The 25,633-nt window shown below is 42.0% G+C and overlaps 3 protein-coding genes across 9 annotated transcripts; 1 reads left to right on the plus strand and 2 right to left on the minus strand.

Annotated features, from left to right (window-relative positions):
• Positions 1 to 7,801: 7,801 nt before the first annotated feature.
• Positions 7,802 to 10,747, minus strand: LOC117846988 (nitrogen regulatory protein P-II homolog). 2 transcript variants are annotated; one of them, XM_034728122.2, is made up of 7 exons: positions 10,448 to 10,747; positions 10,276 to 10,333; positions 10,171 to 10,198; positions 10,006 to 10,093; positions 8,843 to 8,910; positions 8,523 to 8,592; positions 7,802 to 8,087 (listed from the first exon to the last, which is right to left on the minus strand). In XM_034728122.2, exons 1-7 carry the CDS (start codon positions 10,635 to 10,637, stop codon positions 7,975 to 7,977), a joined length of 615 nt encoding a protein of 204 aa, XP_034584013.1. In that variant the 5' UTR covers positions 10,638 to 10,747; the 3' UTR covers positions 7,802 to 7,974. The 2 variants fall into 2 exon arrangements, with proteins under 2 accessions (XP_034584013.1, XP_034584014.1); XM_034728123.2 differs by having other exon boundaries at positions 10,276 to 10,321; positions 10,448 to 10,744.
• A 382-nt stretch (positions 10,748 to 11,129) lies between these two features.
• LOC117846986 (probable inactive DNA (cytosine-5)-methyltransferase DRM3) lies at positions 11,130 to 17,573 on the plus strand. 5 transcript variants are annotated; one of them, XM_034728117.2, is made up of 12 exons: positions 11,130 to 11,283; positions 11,608 to 11,644; positions 11,735 to 11,845; positions 12,439 to 12,535; positions 12,660 to 12,706; positions 13,644 to 13,760; positions 13,845 to 13,938; positions 14,137 to 14,234; positions 14,873 to 14,972; positions 15,065 to 15,141; positions 15,492 to 16,746; positions 17,204 to 17,573. In XM_034728117.2, exons 2-11 carry the CDS (start codon positions 11,642 to 11,644, stop codon positions 16,722 to 16,724), a joined length of 1,977 nt encoding a protein of 658 aa, XP_034584008.1. In that variant the 5' UTR covers positions 11,130 to 11,283; positions 11,608 to 11,641; the 3' UTR covers positions 16,725 to 16,746; positions 17,204 to 17,573. The 5 variants fall into 5 exon arrangements, with proteins under 5 accessions (XP_034584008.1, XP_034584009.1, XP_072148648.1 ...); XM_034728118.2 differs by having other exon boundaries at positions 17,211 to 17,573; XM_072292547.1 differs by having other exon boundaries at positions 17,222 to 17,573.
• A 79-nt stretch (positions 17,574 to 17,652) lies between these two features.
• Positions 17,653 to 21,402, minus strand: LOC117846987 (shaggy-related protein kinase alpha). Of its 2 annotated transcripts, XM_034728120.2 has the most exons (13): positions 21,241 to 21,402; positions 20,303 to 20,498; positions 20,124 to 20,216; positions 19,929 to 19,988; positions 19,545 to 19,817; positions 19,393 to 19,467; positions 19,239 to 19,295; positions 19,023 to 19,163; positions 18,887 to 18,937; positions 18,713 to 18,808; positions 18,540 to 18,623; positions 18,241 to 18,343; positions 17,653 to 18,146 (listed from the first exon to the last, which is right to left on the minus strand). In XM_034728120.2, exons 2-13 carry the CDS (start codon positions 20,417 to 20,419, stop codon positions 18,064 to 18,066), a joined length of 1,233 nt encoding a protein of 410 aa, XP_034584011.1. In that variant the 5' UTR covers positions 20,420 to 20,498; positions 21,241 to 21,402; the 3' UTR covers positions 17,653 to 18,063. The 2 variants fall into 2 exon arrangements, with proteins under 2 accessions (XP_034584011.1, XP_034584012.1); XM_034728121.2 differs by lacking the exon at positions 21,241 to 21,402 and having other exon boundaries at positions 20,124 to 20,242; positions 20,303 to 20,443.
• Positions 21,403 to 25,633: the final 4,231 nt, after the last annotated feature.

The following is a 25,633-nucleotide window of genomic DNA, read 5'->3' on the forward strand; positions in this document are numbered from 1 at the left end:
CATGAATTCAAGAGCCGAATCAAGCAGTCTGCTTTTGTAAAGATTGACTTCTAGTCTACTATTCATTCAAGGATCTCCCTCCCTCCCTCCCTCTCTCGCTTCTGAGGAAATGCTTGTCCTTTTTGTTGGTGCACTATTGTCTCATTATTGTTCTCTTGCTTTTCATGTATAGAGATGTAAAGATTCCAGCAATATGGCCACCTTGCGTTCATCCGATCTTCACTCAGCAAGCTATGCGAAAACTTGTCTATGAAACTAACTTTGAAGGATCAAACATAACCAACATCTTCATGGTCTTTTTCTCGAAGGGACGAGAATTATTATTTCGCTTTAATTTTTTTTGTCAAGTTGCCAAGACCTTCATAGTCTAATTTGGGCAGTCGGGCAAAATAAAAAAGAATTATCAACAAAGAATCTCGAACCAATAATTTCTAAAAAGGGTCAGGCACTTAGCAATATATAACTCTTGAGAAATGTTTTAATCAGACAAAAAAACTCCTTAGCTATTTGAAAAAAATTATAAAAGAAGACAAATAACGGTTGCCTTTTTATAGAAAAAACGCTCGAAAAGTATTGTAAATCTAGTAGCGAATCGTTAATGTGCACTATAATTTTGAAGTTATGCAACACCTTCATCTGTAAACAAAATAATCTACAATTTGGAACGGAGGAAGTATTGTTTTTTTATGTTTTAAACAGTGGGAAATCTCGTTCAGTCATACGTTGGACAGTCCCTCCCACCTACATATACTGCTGCACACATAGACATAGCCCTTGCGCCCTTCTTTCCTACATATCCCCTTCGATCAAACAATTCGCGCACGAGGTCAAATTCAACACGGTCTGAGTTCACCTGAATTCCAAATCACTACAGTGCAGCTACCTTATTTTGTCTCCACTGCATTCCCTTGTCTCCTGATCTTTTTAACCGACGCTGAAATTCCGCACGAGGTCGGCGCGCGCGCAGCTCATTCTTTTCGCGCGCGTGCATACAGTAGATAGTACGTCGTCGTCGTCTCCTCCGGCCAAACACGAGCAGGCGACGTCGTACGTACGGGCGGTCTCCGGCCGTCGCTGCTCGGCAGGTTCATGCACCATCTGTATCTGACGGTATGTGTGAGTGTACGTACCCGGACTGGGGAGCTACCCATCATCTCTACTGCTACTGATGCGTTTGCTGCTGGTATCTCTATAGTACACGCCCAACGCGTCGTCGTCCTTGTAATAATCCCACGCAGTCTAACACATGGCACAGGACACATCCACGCATGTGTCCAACGTGTCCATGCATGCAATGCATAGCTGGATCATCAGCTTAGTCTGGCAGCCACATGATTGTAGGATTTTCACCAGGATCTAACAAACACGAACTCGAGAAACACAAAGACTTCCGAGGCCGCAACAGCTTGGCCTTGTTTTTTTTCTTCCTATTCTCACATCTAAAATCTGCCTACACACCTGTTACTTTTATAGTCCCAAGCAGCAGGTCTAAAATCTGCCTACGCACCTGTTCGGCTGCCGGATTCCGCGGACTTCGCATACCTTCTATACGACTCCGTATACGGCGACTGGCCGGTTACCATCCTTGCCTTCCGACGTGCATGGACTCCATGCAAATACATGCATTACTTGACTGCATGCACGTTTAGTCTACTTGCTTATACTAAATTACTTTCCATATATGCTAAAACTTACTCCCTATGTTCATTTATAAATGACGTTGATCAGCTTAATTTTGAGCAAGCCAGCGCATATATAAACGAACGGAGGTAGTACTTAGAACAAGATTAAACCCAACAATCATCACCAAGAAGAACCGAAGCTTCCATAATGAGAATGCAGGGAGAGCATATGCTCGATCGATCTCGAATTGGGCCATTAGAACGTGGTGGCGAAATCATTGGTAGACTGACTTGGTCATTTAGGAGCAAGTGAAACATGCGTGCAATTGATTCAGAGCAGAAAGAAACAAAAATTAGTTGAACGGATTGCTAGAAATGCTGGTCTTAAAACGACTTGGACTCTGGTCGATCTGAGGACTGAAGCAGTGGAAATTGAAGCATTGGATGCATGCACCTCCCCCGATCTGATGCGTCGCAACAAGTTTGGCTTCTTTTCAGGCCGGCTATAAGCTGCTTGTCATCTATCTCATCATCCATGCATGGACCAGGCGCCCATGGCGGCTGCGTCTAAACGCCCTCGTAAAATAAGGGGGCGCCACTAGTAACCTGTGCCTTGTTGGGTGCGTAATTCTTTTGCTTTTTCGTGCGAGTTACGGATTGGCTTCGCTACTTCTTCTCTCCCTCCCCAAGCTAGATGTTTTAGTTTAGTGATGAGAAGAGTAGAACGACTGAAAAGATTTGGACCAACTTTTTTTCATGCAGAGAGGGAGAGTTGGACCAACAATAACACATAACTTGAGGCGCCATAATTTGATTTATAGCTTACGATGGTGAATTTCAGTTCATACTGAGTATATAGTACGCATCAAATTTGAAGTTAAACTCTGCATGAGTCAATGCCATCCATAGTGCTTTGCTGCCCGGAATATGAGTCACTGGTTAATTGGTTATTATGGACGCTTTGTTTTTTTTTTGTTTTTGGACAACAATCTTTACACGCCAGTTCGCTATTAATTATCTGTTCGAATTTATACATTTATCACTATATTGATATAGTGATAAAAAATATGATGACAAACACGAATATACCGTTATGTAAATCAGTGGTTAATGTTCTAGAAATTAAAAGTTAGTTGCACGTGTTTTTAGAAGCATTAGAGGAAATCATGGCCCCATCTGAAATGTTTATAATGTTTAGGGAATTTTTATATATGAGATCCATAGACTGAATGAAGGTGAAAGCACCCCCAGTCGTTTCTTTGTTTTTCTTATGTCAAATGGACGGGAGAAAATGGGCTGAAAGATGAAAGATGAAAGGTACACAAAGATGCCCCAACGGCAAGAACTCCAGAAATATTCCTTTGGCTGGACCCCATGTGTCCACAACAAACTACAACTAAAACAAGTGCTTGCAACTAACTTTGTCATATCCTAGCTGACTACTTCCTGTTACCCCCTAATCTTCGTTAGTTGCTCCTTTGTGGAAAAAAAATCTTTGTTAATTGCTCAGTAGAACCTTAAACTCGTGGGCCATTAAGTTCACCCAACCATGAACCATATATTGCCAATCATTAAGCATGTGAGTTGCAGCCACTTTGACTAAGCTGACAGCTGATCAATTCTCAAACGAGGCCAGGGGAAAAGCCCTTGCATTTGTTTAATCACCCACTAATTCCTCCCATCTTATTTTTCAACAATACTTTGACCAGTCAAATACGTAGTATGTTTCTATGCCGTGTTGTGCACTGGATTCAACTCAACAGCCTGTCGTAGTAGTCCCTGAGCTGCTGCTCTACATGCTTTGATCCAGGCTAACTCGTTGACCAGTGTCGGATGGTAAGATCCAATTAAGACTATTGATCATGTATATTAATCGCTCTAATGCTTCAAGTCAGCCTTCTGTTTGACTCACAAGGAGCATTTGTTCGAGATGCTTTGATTTGACCTAGAGGAAAATAAAGATGGTTTGTTGTTCTTGCTGATGGCATGGGAGTATGAGACAAGCAAATGTTAATTCGTTGACCACTGGTTGTTGGTGTTAGGATTCTGAAGACTAATAGAGGCTAAATTACAGGAGCAGCAGTATGACTTTGGTTCACTATTTTTCATAATGCCATGTTAGGCCACACACATTATGAAAAATTAGAGGTCTACTTTGCCACATACTCCAGTATATACTTTAGCTACCACCAGACAGTTTGAAACACAGTTAGGAGCAGAAGCTTCCAACTGATGACACTATGCGTTGAACTGCTCTGTGGTGTTAACAATGGTAATATATGGTTGTGGTCAAAGCTATGGCTGCTTGCTGGTAATGCAACATGCATGAGTCAAATCTCTATAGCTTTTTTAAACAAAAAATCCCTCTATCTTGATGCACATTAGCGTAAATGGGATTAGTTGGGAGTACAGGCCTAGTGAAAGCCACATGGCTGTTTATCTTTCTGCAATGGCTAGCTAGCTAGGTAGACCACTGTCCCTGATTCTCCCACACATTTCAAACCCAAAAAAAAGTTTTGACTAATCCTCACCTTAGAGGGGTAGGGTGATTTTTAGGGTTCTCGCACCCACAAAAAAGTAAACAGTGAATGGTCGAGATTGGTCGTCGAGCAAGAAAAATATCACAATGTAATGTAATGAACTTGACCAATATCTAAGCTCTGTTGAGGCTGGTAAAATGATACTTATCAAGACCAAAATGACACCTCCAAAGTTCTTCAAGGTTCATCATTGGGTGTTTCTCTCTTCTCCCACACTTGATATTTTCCTCTCTGTTGCTCTTTGCCCCTTCCTGATTCACACTATCCAGCTTCTTCTTCGACTCTAGAGATAGTTTGGTAAGGTTAGGGTTCTCTTTGTGTGCGCACGCTTGCTTTTGCGCAGGGAGGGGGCGAAGCGGGAGAGGGAGGGTGTTAGGCTTCATCAGGTGGAGGGCCCATTGTATTGTAGCATATCAGGTGGGGCAGTGGGGTGGCGTCGTGGTGGCGGATGACCAATAGGTGTTTCTCTCCCTCCCTCCCACCCCCTTCCCCCCACGTGTCCTTTTTGATACCAATGGTAGTTCAACCATAAGGTTCTAAGGTGTTTTGGGTGGGTGGGGGTATTAAGGTTTCAGGTTGAGGGATCATGATATTTGGCGAATTGGTCCCATAGTGGCTGCAAAAGGCATGGACATCTAGGGTGACAGAAGACAAACGCCGCTATAGGGAGGGTGTGGGGGCTATGGTGATCATGTCAGGTAGAAGCAGCTGGAGACGGTGGTAGTAGAAGCGACATAGAACGTCTATCTTTAAACAACTATTTTGTACCTTTATTTCAAATGTTTGCCAAACATGCAATGTTCGGGACCCATGACATTCTGTTGTACGTACCCTCTGGTTCATGCATCGAATGGTTCGAGATGGATGGTGATCCTTATATTTAGTTGGATGAACTATACCAACTCATCCAAGATGAAACCATTCCACCTAAACTAATTTTCTACTACTAAGTAATGAACCATATGGTTCAAGAAATCTGATTGAATGAATCACACCATCCAGGATCATCCATACGTGCGTTATTCGACTCGTGGAACCAAACACACAATAAAGAAAGATATGGGCACATGAACCAACCCTAATTTATTTTTGGTCGTCCTACACACAAGAGCTTGCCTGCTTGAGTCGACAGAGTGTTGGAAGAGACGACCTTGATCAGAGAGTGTCGAGACAAATAAAGAGATATACAAAGGCAAACAGAGATGCCTCTCTAGCAAGTGGCGCTTGCCGTCGCGGACCCGGTAGTTTCAATCATTCATTTTGCTGGTTGGCAAGCAGGCTAAACAAAGCACACGACTTTGGCTGCGTTGCAAGAGGAATGATGCATCAGATCAAAGGCAAGCTATGCGACCCCGCCCGGCCAAAAAGGTACGGTGAAGCGAAGCTGCACGCCAGTCTCTCTCACGCCCCACTACCAACAGCGCGTACACGTACTCCTCGCTACACGTGTTTTCGCCAGCAACGCCATTGACGTCTGAAACGATCGATCGTTCGATCGATCTGTCAGCAGGATGATGATCGAGATGGTGTGACGTGCCCATGCGCGACGCGACGATGGATCGATATGATGATCCAAATGTCCATGCCCTTTTTTGGCGTTGAAAGTTGCTGTGCTTGGAGTGCGAGAGTTTCCAATCGAGACGAGGCATCAATCGAGATGGAGATTTGTTGTTCGGAGCAGTTTGATCTCAGTGAAGTGATTGAAGCTGCAGTACTGCAGGCCGGGAATATTCGTCCAGTGCATTTCAACAATAGGTGACAAAAGAACAGCGTATCTTAACCCAAGAATTATTCCTACCAACGAATATGGAATACCAGCCTTTTCCATTTTGTTCATGCCGTACACTCAAAGCGCAGATATATACTGTTTGTTCGACGACTCGAACCATCAAGAGCCTACTCCTCGATCACCATGCATGCATTATGACAGTTAGTCAACTCTCTTTTGATCCTCTGATGATCGAGTAAAAAATATCTCATGCTTTGCGGCAAGTCAAAAATCCAAGTCAATGAATATGGGCAGATAGAAAGGTGAAAAAAAATGTCAAATTTAATCATGCCTGGCGCCTAGCCCGTACGTGTTCTTGTCATTACGGCGACGCTTATTCACCCTGATGCATAACATAATGGAAGAGAGATTAGCTAGAGAGCCAACCCTAATAGCTAACACCCTACATACACTATATATACCTCCAGTCCATACAGCAGATGTAGCTGTGCTTTTAACATAGATATAAAAAATAATCGCATTAGATTAGCTGAGTTCAACGCGTACAGGATCTCCCCTAGCTGCCTGCCCTATCCACATCACACCACACCACAAACAGCAGAGAGATATGCATGGTCCGTCGCCATCCATCCCCGTATCCCATCGGCATGATAAGAATCCAAGATGGACTCGATCGGCATGGATCGATCGTCGATGGAGATGATGCGTCGTAATTCCATGGGAGCTGATTAGCTTTGACGCGTGCGGAATAAAGGAGCTGAGCTTGCTGGTGATTCAATTCAACAAAGGCCTTTTTGTGTTTTGAAAGCATATCCATGGATGCATGTGCTGTCTTGCTTGCTTGACCGGAGCTCTGCGAGCGTGCAGTGCGGCTTGCTAGGGTGCAAAGCCACTTGTAATACATGTTTACGTCATCCGATCCGTGAATCCATGTTGATTAGGCAACTTCAGCTCAGCTAGACTTGGCTAATGGCTACCATGCAAATTGTATACTTCGTACTAATTAGCTATTTTGCATATATATTTTCTCCACCCACGTATATACTTAAATACATGTCATTTAGGGTTATCAAATTAGTTCGTGTATTTAATAATGGAGGTATTATATGTCCTGATGTACTTATGGCAATAGAGTGCGGGGGCGAAATTTCACCGGGGTCAGAATAGGGTTTAAGAATGGGGTCAGCTACAATGGTGAATAGTAATTTTCCATAGGATTTGTTGAATTTCAGCGGGGTCCACAGACCCCAACGCCAAACTCCGCCTCCGGTAGGTGTGGGACTAGTGACAAACATCTATGCATCTTAGAAAAAGCTAAAATGATCTATAATTTGGGATGAAGGGAGTAATAGTTATTAATTGTGGCAGCCCACGCAAAGGTGGCAAGACCATGCACGCGTGGCATCGTGAGGTGGCCACACGGATGTGCAAGTAAAATGTTGCGCTACTGCCTACCAGCTCTCGGCCCACCATTGCGCGTTCATCATGCTGCTCCAGTCCGGCTCGTACGGTCGGTCGCGCTCGAGCCGATGCGCTTCCAGATGCTTCCATAGCTCCTGGACTTCACTTCCTAGTGCACGTTGCATCCCCGTGCGTGACGCGTCAAAGTCTGTGTCTGGGCCAGACAGATGGACCCACCACACCCAACCCACACCACCCACAGAGGCTCCGCAAAATCAACGTCAGTAACTTGGGCCAGATGCCATGGACCGCACGAATCTTTCGTAGCTTGGGGCCAGACAGAGATGGGCCCAACAAATTTTATCTACGACAGAGCCCAGTTCAGTCTCATTCCAGCCCGCTCAAGAAAATGACCCCCTATTACCAAACTACCAGGAATTCCATTTTTTTTTTTGCGAGACAAAACTAACGTCATCTTACACAGGTTAAGGAACAACAGCGAAGCCGCATTCACATCAATTCCATCGAATTTTATTGATCATGCCCAGTGCACAATGTATGATTCGGGCGGCACTTGCACGGAGCACATTGCAGTTTATTGCGCAAGCTAACAATTGCAATGCAGGGCGTGGCACACTTGAGTCTTGACCTGACCTCATAACAGGCAGGCAATCTGTTTGCCTCATAAGATTGACACAACAGAGGACAGCCTATCCGACAGTCCTCCGGTCATCCTCTCGGCTTCCTTCCCGCGTTCGCCGGTGCGGATTCTTACCACGTCTGAGACAGGGATCACTGAAGAAGAAACAAACATGTCAGAAAAGCATATAGTCAAAGAGAAAGATTACAGGTGCATCATATATATGAAACTATGATAGTGTTACTATGGCAGTTCTCCTCAAGAGCATCTGGGCATCTGATCTAGCGCAGGAGCAACTGCTTTGCCCGTTGTAGCCTTTATATTTCTGATAACAGAATTTACTGAAACCAACCAGCAGTTTGAAAGAGCAAGAACTAGTCGCCATTTCTGTTTCGGATGGATAAAATAAAATAAACAAAAGCAAAATGAGCAGAACAAGAGAAAACTCCTATAATGCCTGCATATGCATAAGGCAATAAAGCCCATTCAAGTGAACAGTATGCACTAAGATATTGCAGGTAAAAAGAAAAGTAAACAATTACACAGGATAAAAACGCAGCAGTGTGTCACAAGTAGCACCATGCACTTACAGAATATCTTCCCATCACCAATTTCTCCTGTTCTTGCCTTTTCAATTATTTTGTCGATTACTGCTTCGACCTGGTGGATTAAAGAAACATTTAATGATGATGCAAGGGGAAACCAATAAAACTCATACAGAATGGACCATGCTTACATTTTTTTATGGTAAAAATGGACCGCAATAACATTGTAGCAATGTCATAGACATTTACAGCAAAAATTGAAAAGGAAAGAATGATCGTCAATCTGTCATATAAGGTATGGCATTGGCATTGCGGTATTTCCTTCTTTTAGAACTGGTAAGGCCACTAGTAAATTAAGTAATTACCTGCTCCTTGCAGACCACTATTTCTATTTTGACTTTAGCAATAAATGTGTCCTCCGAAAATTCTGACCCTGAACACCCAAAGCAAAACAAGCGTCAGCATTGATATCTTAATACCGTGTGAATCTCAATTTTTTCTCAACAGTGTTTGGGAGGAGGGGGCTAAATTTTAGCCCCCGTCACGTTGAATGTTTGGACACTAATTAGGAGTATTAAACCTAGACTAATTACAAAACTAATTACACAACCCCTAGGCTAAATCGCGAGACGAATCTATTAAGCCTAATTAGTCCATGATTTGACAATGTGGTGCTACAGTAACCATTCGCTAATGATGGATTAATTAGGCTTGATAGATTCGTCTCGTGATTTAGCCTAGGGTTCTGCAATTAGTTTTGTAAATAGCTTATGTTTAGTCCTCCTAATTAGTATCCGAACATCCGATGTGACAGGGCTAAAGTTTAGCCCCCTCCTCCCAAACACCCCCTAAGAGTTAACATAGCTGGGCAGGAATGCAAAATACTACAATCTGCAATATGTAGAGAAGTTGTTAGCTGTTATGGACATGAACACCAAAGCCACCACAGAACCATTATCCTCAATCCTGTTAGTACACATGTTTCACATCTATACACCAGCCATCAAGATATTGGTGCCAAATTTGATAAAAGCATGAAACAACGCTGCAAGAGTGTGGAGTTGCAACTGATCTAACAAGACTTCTGGCTAATACGCTACAGTTCTATGTACTAGTAGAGTTGTAAATTAAGAGCAACACTTCAGCATTCATGGGAACCTTGCAGTGCTCGGTGGTCCATCTCCGAATCAAAACTGTTTGAAATGAAAAGTATGTGGACCACAAAATGACATAAAGCACTTACCGTTGGAATGAACTTTAGCACAGCCTTAACATTGTTCGTTTGGTTCAAATTGTTCCATACAATGAAACACGCGGTGGCAATCACACAGTCATTTTTGTAACAAGGAGTGACCAAAGCATCACTGACTATCACAATTCAATGAGACACTCGCTCATCAGTCGCTCCATGGAACACATTTCTGTGCAATTATAGGACTAAAACTGAATGATGTAGAAACTACACAATGCAAACCAGTCAACGGCAGAGCCACGCAAGTGCAGAGGCATAGGCAGAGCGAAGCCGTACCTCCATGCCGCTCCGTCGACCCTCCCTGCGCCCCGAAGCCCCGAACGTCCGACACCGTCACACCTCTAATCCCCATCTCCAACAAGCCCTGCAGAATCCCCAAACCTGTCTGACTGAACAGCTCGCGTGCAACTCAGGAACCCAGAGCCACCGACCCACACTCACCGAGGACACGTGCGACACCCTCCACGGTCTGCAAAAATTCCGCACATTTCAGCACGGATCAGCTAAATTCTGACACAATCAATAAATACCGTGCATAAAACACACCTGATAATGGCCTCAATCTTGTAGAACTCCGATTCAGGCGAGTACCCTGAGAGAACGACTGGCCGAGGCAGCGCAATCAGTGGGAATCCAACAAGCCCAGCTCGATTTGGGCACGGAAGAAAAAACAGGGTCATCAAAATGTAATCTTGGTCAGGAGGCAAGGGTTCTTGACCTGGGTGGGCCGCGCTCTGGGCGCGCACGGCGGTGGCGGGGAGGCGGCGAGAGGCTGACGTCGCTTGGAGCTGCCTCGCAGCCCCCGAGGGGAGGAGGCGGACGGCGGGGAAGGATCGTAGGGTCGATAGAGATTGGCGGATGAGGACGCCGGGTACGGAAACGGCAGTGGCGGAGGTCGCTGGCGACATGCTGTAGTCTTCGGTGGTAGTACGGCGCTCCGGCGAGGTTTGGTCCTCAGTTGACTCGGTTCGCTCTTCGGCTCTCCCTGACACTGAGAGGTCAGATACTCAAGCCGGTAGAAGGCGGGAACATGAAAATACGTAAATAACTTTCGAAGACAAGAAACATTTCAACTCCGTGTTGTATATAAAGTAGCAGAATATAAATATACAGCTATTTTAGCTGTATATTTGCACTGATTGCATATGAGATCCTATACATACGGGCTTATATCTTTCTGAATTTATTTTAGTATATTCAGTGATATTTTTCTAGATTTATTTTTAGTAATTAATCAGTTAATATTAGCATCAATTTAGAATCTCGTAGCGCTCCTTATATGTATGTAAATTGTTTAAGGAGCATCAATTCTCGGTACTAAAAATCGGATGGTCAAATCGTTTTTTTTTCCTATGTAGAAAAAACATCTCACACTTTGCCACAGGACACAGGTCACTGTTGTGGCCCAACCCGTTCACCTTCCGGCTTTCTTTCTCCAGTCCTCCACGCCGTCCCCCCTCTCTCTGTCTCGGCCTCCCTTTAGTGGCAGGCACCGGCGCACCGCCCTTGGCCAGTTCTTGGTCGGGCGCTTCGCCGGCGACGAGCATCCGGCAGGTATGCCCGCCCATTCTCTTCTCTTCCTTTTCCGCGGGCCGAAATCGAACACCCAAAACCCTAATGTCTGCTAGTTCTACTTGTATTCGAATCTGACCAGTATTTCACCTAAGAACTTCGATTTTTTTTTGGCCAAAAATTATTGGTAACTCGCGATTGGATTTCTTTGTTGTGTGTTGCTTGATGGAAGTGCTGTCACTCGTTTATTCCCCGTCATTTTTTCAACTCAATCCCCACGCTTCACGATTAGTCAACTTCCCAGTAAACCCTGCTGCTGCTGCTGCTGCAACGCTTCCCAGTAATTATTTTTTCTGTGTCGTGCAGGGGCATGCGAGTCTGGAGTCTCAGTTGATCGAAAATGGTGATGGCAACATTCTGCTCTGCCCTGTGTATATGTTTGTGTTTATCTGTGTATACTGTGTTTACTCGTTATGTTTTTGGTGTAATGCAGGTTAAAATCGAAGATCTTACTGAGGACAGCAGCGCAGATGCTGATGCCAGGGTTCCCAGGGAAGCGGCTGTGGGTCTGCTGCCTGGCTCGGTGCATGCCAGCTTGAAGGAGGTGATGTGCTCCTTGACAATTAGAGCTTGTAGGCTGTGGTTTCTGTCATAGAGGCAAAATTATAAGACACGCCTGTAGTGAGGGAACATTGTAAATTTCTGCATTGGACACCAGTTGCATGCTATGTTCGAGTTATACGCTTTTATGCTTTGCTGTTTCTAGCAAGTAAAATTTCTTTGTGCCAATCTATTTTATCGTTGGGCCTTTTTCTTTTCTTTTCTATTAAACAAGGAACAACTTTTAACTGAATTAGTGGTGATAACTGATAAAGGATTCATTTTTAGCTTTGGAGAACTAATGATATGTTCTTTCATAGAGCCAATCCAGCATGACCTAAATGATTATGCGAGTCCAAATACGTTACATGTTCTGGATTTAACATATGCTTAAGATTTTGGATTGCTATTTATGCGAGTCTAAAGCTGAGATACGGTTTGTTTCTGGTTAGTGAATATTTGGAAGTAACTAATGGTAGCTATTAAATTTTGCAAACAGAACTAGACACTTCTATTTCACCAGAATAGACTATAGTAATTTTGGTGCATTGATTCCCTTTTACTCAAATTATGATACTGATGCGATGCACACTATAGGAAGATCAACCAAGTTCTTCTTCCAGTAGTTTAAGATTACAATTTATTGGAATGGGGTTCTCACCAAAGCTCGTAGACAAGGTGCTCAAAAGACATGGTATGCCTTTTTCTACGACTTATCTTTTCAAGTGTATAGTGATATGAAACAACAGCCAAAGTCAAAGCTCTTCGAATACTTTGCCCTGTAGTCTACAAATTAATTGCATATATATTTCACGCAGGTGATGATGACTCTAACACCATTTTGGAATCTCTTCTGTCCTATTCTGTAAGTGTTTTGCCAATTTCCTAGTCTAGTTGATGCAGCTGTCACTGATCAGTGTCTAATCTAACTTTAAAATTAATTAACCTCGCATCTTGTAAATGTTTTCCTTACATAATGCACCTAATTATATTTTGTTGACCTTTATTATAGCCTGTGTTGTTGATTCCTTCCCTGATACTATTCTACTGTCCATTGTGATCCTCATAGTGCTACTGTATCCATATTAAATTCTTAATAGATTGATGCATATCGGAATAGTGCATGGTGCATTTGTGTTAGATGTCAGAGGTGATAGTTCTGCATAAGTACTTACCTCTTTACATTTCATTTTTTGACCGGAAACTGTGGGGAAATGAGACCATTTTATAAACATATGAGAAAGGAAATAAAGGTTGCAAAAGCCAGCAAGGTGCTAGCTAACTCAACACAAAGAAAATAAGAAGAAAACTGAAAAAAAGAAATACACAACACCCCTAGCTAATACCTACTGGACAACACACCCTATGGAGGGCAACAGCCTCACTGGACAGCAAGAGGAGCAGAGCCCCGAAAAACAGATTACCACCAGCTAGACGTATAAACCACTCTTTACATTTCATTCATTACACAAGTCTGCTGTAAGAAAGAGTAGTACAAGTCCAATTAGATCTCACTATCCATTGTGATTCTACTTTCTATAGTTTTTTTTAAAAAGAAATTCCTTAGTTGTCCCTTCATTTCCTACAATTTTGCTAGTTAATTTTATTTTAAGAACCTTGAAGTAATTGGAATGATGTTTTACTTGGCTGGATTTTGTACCCTAACCCTATCGAGCATCTGATCTGTATATTTTAATAAGATTTCATTTGCATCCCCATCGTAGCCCATTACCGTGCCTTTTGTGTTGGGAAAGAGAAATAAAGTATGGACTTGAAGAATCTCTCATTCCTTTATGTTATAGGACCTTCAGCAGTCAGGTTCTGAATCGTCAGGTTCTTTGGGAAGTCTCTTTGATTCTGATAATGAAGAAAACAATTCTCCTTTAGAGTCTATGAAAGGAATCGGTCAAGACATCAAGGTGATCTCTTAGCAGAGGATATTAATCCTTGTCCTACTCGTTTAGATTTTCTGAATCACTCTTAAGAAATTTCTCTGTCTTCAGCCGGAGCCTGATTCTTTCTCAGAAAAGTGGTCATATTTACTCCAAACAATGAAGTTTTCACAGCAAGAAGTTGATTTAGCCTTCAAGAAACTAGGTATGTACACGCTCTTGCGCAATTGACAAACGTATACTTGGTTTAGATTTTGTGCTGTTGCTTTGCTTCATGCAATAGACTCTAAGACTACTGATTAAAAACTTTTAAAATATGTATTAGACATGTTTGATAATCCGACATGTTTTCTTGATGCTCAGTATGCAATATAGTAATACTCCAGAATATGCTTAATTTCAGGCGACGAAGCTCCATTGGAACAGCTCGTGAACTGCATTGTCAATGCTCAATTAGGAGGATCCTCTGGAGGACTGGAAAATGGTGACACTACAAATGAGGTTTGTCCTGTTGCCTGTTTGTTTAATTCTATGTAGTTTTTGTATATGGATTATCCCCTGACACATGAAGTGAGCTAGTTATTACAAAAGTCTTCGAGATAGGGATTTGCATTCTAAAACATTTTTTTTTGGTAAAATGTATCACTCTATGCAACATTCATTATGCTGCATACTGTACTACCTATCAGTTCAAGGCTAGAACATTGCATACTTGCCAATTCTTCTTTGATGGTTCCAGTTTGTACTATATAATGGTGTTTGTGAAAGTATTGTATTCTTTTGAACATCTTGTTCCCTGTTCTGCAGTTTGATTTCATCTTTCCCCACCAATTTTTTAAGACTTCCCTGTTCTTCTCAACACTTAGTAGGTTCTGGCTCGTGTCATGTAAACTGTGGCACTCACTATTTTCTTCTATTTCTCCTTCGATTGGCATACATTGGAACTCCTTGTATTGATTATACTAGAAATATTTCTAGGCACTATGGCTAATCATTATGAATATTTTCTGCTTTACCTTCATTTCAGCACCCAGTGACAAATGACTGATGTGGATTTGGTTATATTGGAGATGGGTACTGTGGTTGCTAGTTCTAAAACTTAATGTCAAGAATTATATACTAAAATGTTTTTTTTTCAGGGAAAGGCTGAAGCACTGTTTGGTATCATGGAGAAAACACTTAGCTTGCTTCAGAAGGGTTATACCGAGGAAGAGGTGTCATCAGCTATTGACAGTTTTGGTAAGTCAAGGATTAAAAGATGCTTCAAATTTTGCTCAATATTTTGATGACATCTGAAAATGTTTAAAGTGGCACATGCATGTTCATTTCAGGCCACAGAGCAACAGTGCAGGTGCTGGAGGACTCAATTTTGGCAAGGCGAATAGCCAATAGCATCGAGCAGAAAGAGGTAACTGAATGGCATTTCATTCTTACTGCTGTAGGTTTGTAGTGGACATGTTAAATTCATCTCATGTGAGGAATCTTTTCCAAAATCACATATTATGTCATAGCATGGTGCACAATTTACCATTCGTGTCCAGATTCAAATGATTTATATGGTATCCTGATCAATGTTCCCTGAAGTATTTCCTAGATTGTGACTTGATCGATCAGAACATGTATATCTGTAACAACTTGTTTTGATGGTCCATTGAACGTTGTTCTTTAAAACAGCTGTTGCAGCTGCAGAAATGCTGTAAATTTTCTGTCAGACTGATGCTCTGCGTTTTAATCTTGGCCTCTTACACTCCTGTGCAGATAAAGGTTGAATCTGACTTTCTAGGCGAAGCAGAAACTGATTATTCGACATACCAGACCTCATACTCTGCAGTGAGGTGTTATGATGATGATGTCAACAACACACGGGTTAAAAGGGCTAAGCATATATTTATGAATGACAGAGGGGCCTCCAGTAGTAACCCTGCCAATCCATGGTCTATGGGGCGCTGTGCAGGGACCAGTGATATGCCTGTTAAGGTAGAACTTGAGGCAGTAACACCAGGCTGTCGTGCAAAAGTACAAGGCGACCTTGCTAAGCCCCCATATTTCTTGTATGGAAATGTCGTTGAGATCCCAAAAGACACATGGCATCAACTCAAACAGTTCTTATACAATGTGGAACCTGAGTTTGTTAGCAGTCAGTTCTTCTCAGCTCTAACTCGAAAGGAAGGTTATATTCATAACCTTCCAGTGGAGGGAAGGCATGTTGTGGTTCCAAAGTCACCAATGACCATTGAAGAAGCGCTTCCATTCACAAGACAATGGTGGCCCTCATGGGATACAAGGAAGCATATCAGTGTTGTTACCATAGAGGCTGCCGGGATTGATCAGACATGTGAGAGACTGGGGAGGATGGTTAGAGAGTCAAGAGGAGTGCTTTCACAAGAAAGGCAGATGCAGATTATGCACCAATGCACGGTTTCAAACCTTATTTGGGTTGGCCGGGACAAGTTAAGTCCTTTGGAACCTCATCAATTGGAAAGGATACTGGGTTACCCACATAACCACACAAATTTGTTTGAACTAAATCAATCAGATAGATTTGCTGCGATGAGATATGCATTTCAGACTGACACTTTGTCATACTTTTTGTCAGTCCTAAAAGACCAATTTCCACACGGGATCAGAGTACTATCCATCTATAGTGGAATTGGAGGTGCTGAAGTAACGCTCCATCGGCTAGGTATTCCTCTGAAGTGTGTGGTATCTGTTGAGGAATCTGAGGTAAATAGGAAAATTCTGAAAAGGTGGTGGCTGAAAACAGAACAGACTGGGGAGCTGAGGCAGTTGCCTGGAATCTGGAAGTTGAAAATACAAGTGATTGAAGACTTTATCACCGAGTTTGGTGGTTTTGACCTGATTATTGGTGGGAATTATACTTCTTGTAAAGGTGGTACAACAGTAAATACAACAATGGGCATGGATTCCAACCGTTTCTATGAATATGCCCGTGTTGTTAAAAGAGTAAGGGCTGCAGTGGGGGTCAATTGACGACTGACATGATCCATCTTTAGTGAGTTCTCGCCTTGGCAAATTGCCATGAACTTCCTTGTAGCATCATGTGATCTGTAAATGTAGGATGGTAGAAGTAAACTATGACAGATTCCTTAGCTCTTACATTGTGCACTAGTGTAGAATTTTAAATGCAGTGGGTTAATATTTCTTCCGCCTGTTTGTTTCTCCTCTAGTTGATTCTGTGTACAAGTTTCTACTTTTAGCAATCATTCATCTGTGTGGATCATTGCAACTCGAAACCCCCTCAAAGTTGATTTCTGCCTTTTCAAAACAATTTTTTAATTAGGTTTTCTTTTGCTTGGTGTTGATTCAGTTAATGGATACTACTATCACTGAATCTGAACTGTGAAAATAGTTTGTTTTCTTTCACAAAAAAAATGCTTGTAGTAGCGCTTTGTTGAAATAGTTCGTTTATTTCCAATTTTTATATGAGTAATATTTTCTTGTATCCAAAGCATCCAGGTTTCATGCAGAAATGTTTTCGGTCCTTGTGCGAGGCCCTGAACGCATGATTCTGGAGGATCAAAAGGAGCTGGCGGTAGCCTAGATGAAGAACTTTATACAGATAAGTCAGGAGTGCGTGGAAGATACCTGTGATAGGGCCTCTTCAAGCTTCTGTGCTATCTATTGTCGTTCTGTTATTAGTTCTTAGAGGGTGTATGGTTAGCTGGGCAGGGCTGGCGCCGTAGCTTAAGCAGTAGTGTTCTTTTGCTTTCTATTATGTACTTATGTGTGCTGTGAGCGTGGTTCGTGACCCCAACATTATGATGCTTGTACCCAACACTTTATTCACTTTCTACTAAAGCAGGTTATCTCTTTCAACAATGTTACCAGAACCATACCAGATGAAAAGATTTCAAGGGTTGCCTATGAATCACATAGGGATCACTGGTAGAACAAAGAGTGCGGCGAGTATAAATCAATGAATAGCCTCGATCCACAAACAAATGTTGGATCGAACATTGTCATACAAAGGGTGCATCCTCGCATGGTGCTAGTACAAATCAGGCAAACTGAATTCAGCGCAAACTGATACATGGACTCAGGGAGCATGCTCCCAACACTCTTCTAATACTTTACAGAACCGCGGACGGTTTTGTTACATCGACAACATTTTTGTTTACCTTTCTGGGGTAAGGGGGATGAACATTTTTGTTTACCTTTCTGGGGTAAGGGGGATGATAATCTCGGACAAAAAAAAATCCACGCATTGCCTATCTTATAGCACAATAGGCCATGTCGATCTCCACTGGTTTCTAACAGACATCAATTTGGTCCTCAACTAATCTTCAAGCAATCCTCTCACAGTCACAGATCACCATCCTACAAAGGCGCACTGCTTCCGTGCATGCTCAGGGATCAACTTCACCAGGAAGTCCATTGGCATACTCTTCAGCTCTGTTTTGATAACACCAGAGTAGCAAAAAAGATTAGTTGATCAGGAGTTTTGACGATTTTATCAGAGCAAGTGAAGTCAGTATAGCAGACTTACCATGGGGCTTGAAGTTGAAGAGAGGTGGAAGGAAACGGCCGTTTGGTAAGCGCGTGTTTGGATCCCGAAGCTCATCAAAGAAAGGATGGATCAATGCTTCCAACTGTAATGAGAAACCAACTCGCTATGTAAATAACAGTAACCAAAACTTAAGAAAAAACTGCCTGTATGATGCAGTTATAACTGATAGAAAGTAAATTGCTATCTAAAGAACGCTTAAACCAGTGAAACCACAGTGCTAAAGGAAGGTTACTAAATGGCATGCCCCGTCTTTGCTCACACAATGAAGTTGTACTTACTGCAGTGGACCGAAGGTTAGGTGAGTACTGCAGAAGCCTGGACACAAGATCAACTGCTTCAGCAGGCATCCTTTTATGGAAAATCTGGCACAAAATGACGGTAACATAAGATCTCAGTTGGTGGACATAAGGGATAGGGAGAGAGGTGGTGGAGTCCAATACAACATTCATACCTTATGCCATGGGTGAGCTTTGATTTGTGGGAATTTAAACTCGGTATAATTTGGATTCATGCATTTGATTTCTTCACGTGTGGGTGTACCCAGAACCTGAGAGAAAAATGAGATTAAATGAAGGGAGAGAAACCAATAGGCAGCAGTTTAATTGGGATGAAGATAACAATTTACCTTGATGATTTCAACTAGCTGATCAACGCCACTGTCTCCAGGGAATAGAGGCTGTTGGGAAGAAGAAAAAAAACAGATTGTAGGCAGAGACAAGCTGGATAGTCCACCATGACCATGTAATTGTGTGATCCCTTACCTGTCCTAGAAGCAGCTCAGCAAGAACACATCCGGCAGACCAAACATCAATTGCTGTTGTGTATTCAGTAGCACCAAATATGAGCTCTGGTGCTCTGTAGTACCTAGAACATATGTAAGAAATATTTGGTTCTCCTTTTACCTAAAGCAGTAGAAAATAATTAGCCACGCAACAAATACAAGGATTCATGTGAACTTCAGTTGATTATGACCATACCAGAACTTTCGCGCTGCCAAAGTCACACAATTTCAACTGATGAGTATGAGGATTCACCTGTAGCAGAAATAGTATGCATCAAACCATCTGAAGCTGCATTTATAATTGAATAAAGATGTGTTCAAACAGATAGAGATGACTAATCCAGATATACCAGGAGATTTTGCGGCTTAATGTCCCTATGGCACACTCCGATGCAGTTATGAATGTATGCCAAAGCCCTACAAATCTGTCAATCACAAGGTTTTACATGTCATGACTATCATGCAGTTATACTTGGACATGTTACAACAGAGTAAGCTTTACCTGATACATGTAAAGTTTTGCATATATCAAAGGCATGCGCTGGTTCATCTTGTTATAATGTTTAATGACACGATGAGCAGTCTCTGGCACATACTCAAGCACCAAATTAAGGTAAAGCTCCTCCTTTTCAGTCTTTGAGAAGAAACAGTGCTTTAGAGCCACCACATTTGGGTGGTCAAGCACTCGCATAGTTTGCAGCTCACGGTTCTTATATCTCTTGTCTTGAAGAACCTTTTTTATAGCTACAGTCTCACCAGTTTCCAGACACTTGGCCTGTACAAGATCATTTATAAAAAAAAGTGAAGGAGCCATTAGTCAGTACCTCAGATGTATGCTAAAAAAACTGAACAGCTCAAGGTGATACCAGTTTGTTCAGTAACAAACCTGGAAAACAGTCCCGAAGGACCCATGACCTACCACTCGCTCGGCCATGTAGCTGATGGTCTGCAGTGCACATATATCATTCAGAAATTCAGTACACAATACTTGTTTTGTTATGACTTCTGAGGTAGAAGTAAATAGACAGAAAGGGATTTGCTATTGTCTATGACATGATATATGTTTTTTTTGTTGAAATACCTGCTTAGCCTGCCCATTTCTCCCATCAATGCTTGTCACTATGATATGACCTGGCTCTGTTCCATTGCCATTGACTACAATATCTTCAATGTCCTGCATTGTTCCCAAGCCAAAACCAACTACAAACTGATGACCCACCAAAAAGCAATTTATAAGCTACTTGAGGGAATCTGAATTACCTTATCATCCCTTATGCTCATATTGCCCAACTCGTTTGGAAGTCGATCTGCGTCACTACTAGAACTTGTGTCATTCTGAAATCCCAAAGAAGAGCGTGCCACACCTGCCGAGGCCATGCTGTGACAGAATTATCCAATTTAGGACACAAACTACTGTTCAAGGGGCTTCCCTAGAGACGTGATGCACTTGATCAACCTGCAAAGAGCATGATTACAGAACGTCAAAAAACACATGATGATTGGGACGCTCAGCTCGAGAAATATGTGCTCTGATGAAAGATTCCGTGGAAACACATTCACTTGCTGGCATGCTGTATTTTGCTAGATAGACCTGGGAAGACTTGACAAGGGTGGACAAACCCCTTCCAATTCGGGAAGTCTCTTGTCCCTAGCCTAATCAATTAGAATAGATGTCTGCCCAGATTATCCACTTCCCGAGAGCAAATCAGCTCTGATCATAAATGAGGACATCACAGCAGCGTCAACAACATCTGGCAGCTTCTAACCGACCCAAAAAGAAAGAAAACATTCTCGACGCAGATCATCAAATTCGCGCCGAAGCTTCCACCAATCCATCTCCATTTACTCACGCAGGATGGAGGAAAATCAACGAGCAAGAACAAACCATGGAACCCAAAAGAACCCTTTCTTATGGGCTAGCCCTGTTCAGGAAATTACAAGCAAAAATGGTAAAAAGGAAAGAACCACCTTTCCCGTCTACTCCTCTGAAATGGAACCAAACCAGACGCCCGAAACCGAACGCCCACCCGCTCCACAACGCCACCGCTCATCGATCTCACGGATCGCCACCACAATCGCGGGAACCGCGGCAGAATCAAGCGCCCGCCGCCCGCCCCAAATCACCGGATCCAAGAAGAGACGAAAGAGACGAGCGCGGCCGCCGGGAGTGAAAAAAAAAAGATAGATAGGAGGATTACCGGATTGGCTCGGCGCGCGGATCGGCGACGCGGGGCCGCGGGGTTGGCGGCGGGAAGCGTCTCCCCTCTCCCTCCAACTCCGGCGCCGGGAGGATTGAAGAAGAGAGGGGGGCGGAATGGGAGGGAGGGAGGCGACGCCGGGGAAAGAAAGACAAGTTATAACGCACAACAAAATTGCAGGACAGCAATAATCAATTATTTATTTATTTATTGGAGGGGAAAAAGCTGGGATTTTTACTGATATTATTATGGTGTCTGTTTGACCGTTGAAAGGTTCCGGTCCAGCGGCGCCAACGCATTCATCCTCTTCTTCTGCAGGGCCTCTTTTCTTTTTCTTTTTTTTTTCCTTAAAGATTTGGCTTCTTACCTTTTAGAATTTGTAGGTTTTTTAAAAAAAATAGAATTTGTGGGGATGAGCAAGAATGCAAGAGGTCAATTTTCAGCTTGTTATGCAGTTAGAGTCTAGGATGAAGCTGAAAATGAGGGAACTGGTGGCCTTTGGATCAATGGTTTTCACGGTATTCCTCCTCTAGCTGAAAGGTATGACATTTATGCTCCTTTGGAAGTTTGGATGATGTATCTTGTATATGTCTCATCTTTAAAATGCATCTTATCACAAGGTTTGTATGTTGCGACATCTTCAATGCTCCGAGATATGCCATCTAAATTTTTTTTAGCTTCGAGTTGTGACTGTTCTGAGATGGAAAATCACAACGCGATCTTTTAAATATTACCTAATTTTTTAAAAAAGAAACAGAAAAAGGAAAGTAGCTCAACATACGACTGTTACTAATGAACCTCAAAATCAGTTGTGTAGAATTTGTTGACAAAAATATTGGCGAATGCATTTTTTTTTCCAGGAAACGAGGAGACATATATGTATTATTCAGTCTAGAGGGGTGTGAAGGTAGCAAATGATTGGGCCCGGCACAGCTGTCGTGGTCGGAGCATGGCGCCCACTCTGCCTCTTCCATCTTTCCTGCCTGCCTGCAGACAACAAAAACAAAATAAATCCATTAGATACTAGATAAAAGCATGCCATTGTAGCTTAGCTAGCAAATACTACTTGTATATATATAAATAATTGCAGCTAGGCCGGTCACCAGGCTCGTCAGTAATCATCAGAAAAATCTCTCAACAACCTTTTGGCTCACTTTTCCTTGCTAGATTATTGGGCTTTGCAATCTACACATACACTTATTTTCTTTGTGTTGTAAAGCTGTTCTCCGAGTGCATCTACTCATTGATGCTTGGCGATCATGACTGTCGAGAAAAAAGCTTGGATATTCTAGTTCTTCGTAGACCTTTTTTCATGGCACCTTTTGTTGTGTTCATAAACCTTTTCTTCTCAAATGACTAGATGAGCTAGCTACTAATGTTTAGTAGATTTTCCTTGCACTTGTTTGAAACACTGCATGAAGAATTATTTCGGGGTGCATTTCTTTAATCCAAAACCTTGAAGCATAAGTACGATTCTATATTTCCTTGTTTGCTAATAAACATAAACATGATACTCCCTTCCATCCCAAATTGTAAGCTGTTTTGGTATTTTTAAATTCATAATTTTGCTATTAATCTAGATATACATTGTGTAGATTAATAACAAAACTATGAATCTAGAAATATCAAAACGATCTACGATATGGAATGGAGAGAATAGCTCTTGTGGAAGAAGCATTGTATATGCCCATTTTTTTATTTATATTATTATATATACATATGTTATAATTATAGTGAGCAGCACACGTACCGTATCATCTACCTCTCACGCGTACATGTACATCAGTTAGGAATACGATCTGGTATTGCTAATCTGTCCGTTAGCATATTTTATACACATGAGTGATACGGTGCCCGACAGAGTTAAACAACTTCACAGTATTATACAGCCAATCATCACCATCTCGACAAACAAGGATTCTCCTGATGCCAGCGTAACTAACTGTCCAATCACGCCGTACTAAACTACTGTTGTGATCAAATTTTAATCAAACCAGCCGAAATTTGAGAATTTAAAATTTAAGAGAAACCAAGAAGCAAAGAAAAAGGCAGGTGGCATGAGACCAAGACCGATGTCGACATGACGACAGTGCAGCTGTTCATCATCACCGGCCGCTCACGGCCGGCACGACGGATCAAAGAATTCAGAACACGGCAATTAGTCCGGCTAAAGTGCATGCTTTTATATTCTGTTTAGTGGAATAATTTGTCTACTGGAAATGTTATTGCTTTCATACTGGCATGCATGCAGTCCTCAGAGTTTGAACTTTGAAGAGCATGCATGCTATGTATCAACTATTGTTTGAAATTTTCAGCTGGGCCAAGCTTGGTTTAATTTGTCAGCTGCATTTGGTATGGTGGGGAAGAAAATCCGGTTACGTTTTTATGACAGCAGGTTGCAGCGATCCTGCCATTTCGTTGGTATGAAATTTATGCAGCAGGGTTCCCAGCATACTGATTGCTTCAAATTTGCTCGGCTGAACCGTTGCTTATGATCAAATTTGAAGTTTGCTCGACAACTTATTACATTTTTTTTCATGTTTTTTTTTCAAACACACAGGTGAGTTACATCATTGTATTGATAGAAGAAAAAGGTGTCATACAAGTATACACCCACACACACCCTCTAGAGTTCTATGTTTATATACATGTCTTTTACGGTAAGAAAGACGATTCGACCTCTGACAAAATGCTTAACTAGCCCACTGGTGGTAGATTTTCCATGTTAGCTTTCCCATTTGTTTTCAGTAATTTTGAAGGTGCTTCACGATAAATTTGTGGGACATCTTCATCTAAAAAAAAGTAAGTGAATTTGACAAACAACTTCAATTTATCTTTTAGTAGGATGTGTTTTTCATATTTATTTTTTTAGTCCAACTACTACGAGTTATACTAGTAGCTAGCAGCATCTTAGGTAGTTAGGTATATTTTCACATCAAAATACATGACAGTTGACAAAGGGGGACATGCATTGAACTTTTGGCAAGGTTTTTCTCTCAAAGCTGCTCTTAAATGGATTAGGTCGTTAAGGAGTTAGCAGGTAGTAGAACGTGAAAGAGATGGATTTGATCTAGTTTGCCTGGCCCCCCTTAATCTAAAGCGATTTGATTTCCATATGGAAAAGGATACGCTAGCATATACTCCCTCCATTCTAAATTGTAGGGTGTTTTGACTTTTCTAGATTCATACATACTATTATGCATCTAGATATACTATATCTAGATGCATAATAATATCTATAAACCAAAAAATTAAAATGAACTACAATTTGGAACGGAACAAGTACTGCTAAACAGAGCCGGTTCTGAGGCTAGGCCAGAGGGGGCGACGGCCGGAGGGCCAGGCCAGGAGGGGGCCAGGAGTTTATACACAAATGAAGGCTCAGAGAGGCATATAGCACAGCTGCCAACATGCTTTTAGGTGACTAGCAGGCTAATGTGAAAGACTAATAGTTTAAACATTGGCTCCTATGACTTGTTCAGTATTTGATGCACAATTTAAGTCACTAGTCACTAGGAAATGATTAGCTCTCCAGGCGTGCCTTCACGTAGTGAGTCCCTCAATGGCTCAGTCCATTGCTTATTAGTTATTTACTTATAGCATGCTAAATTGTTGGAGTTCTAAACTTCTAATTCCAAGTGCTACTTTCTTTCGTAATTTTGGGTGTTCCAATATTTGCTATGAAACATTTGTCGGATGCCTGAGAAAAGAAAAAATATGTAAGTATATGACATCGCTCATTAATCATGACTAGACATAACTAAGAACGTGTATGTGTGGTGGGACTGTGTAAGTCAAAGTACACATATGTACGTACGTACGTGCATATATACATATACATATACATACATGTATGTATGTATACCTATAAAGATATACATATATTGGGGTTCATGGTGCCGTCTTTGCTCTAGGGCCCTCCAAAACGTAGAGCCGGCCCTGCTATTAAACAATAATCTAGTGAGTACCACGTGAATAAACAAGTAGATGAAATGAAACAATCCTCCAAAATAATAATTAACTTGTTTGATGCTATTGCGTAGACTATCAATGAGCTTGGACCCCAAAAATATTATCCATGTACTTTCTTCTAGACTATATAGAGAGCTGGTACATATAAAACCTTTTCGTGGGCCATTTGTGGACACATACATGTAGACTTTTGGGCTGGGCTAGGCCTAGCAGTGCGATTTTCCTTTATAAAACTGTGTTCTTGTCAACTTTTAACCCATTGGAGCATTCCACTAATCCCATACCCATTTGCAGCGTCATTTTCGCCAGGGTTGTTACATTGCGTTATCAGATGATGTCGATGAGATTAGCCTGAGCTGCTATCAGGATCAAGGAGCTTGTAGAATACAACGAGGAAACTGAGTACCTGCAACTGCAATCC

The sequence above is a fragment of the Setaria viridis genome, chromosome 3, assembly GCF_005286985.2.
Source record: "Setaria viridis chromosome 3, Setaria_viridis_v4.0, whole genome shotgun sequence".
Lineage (NCBI taxonomy): Eukaryota > Viridiplantae > Streptophyta > Magnoliopsida > Poales > Poaceae > Setaria > Setaria viridis.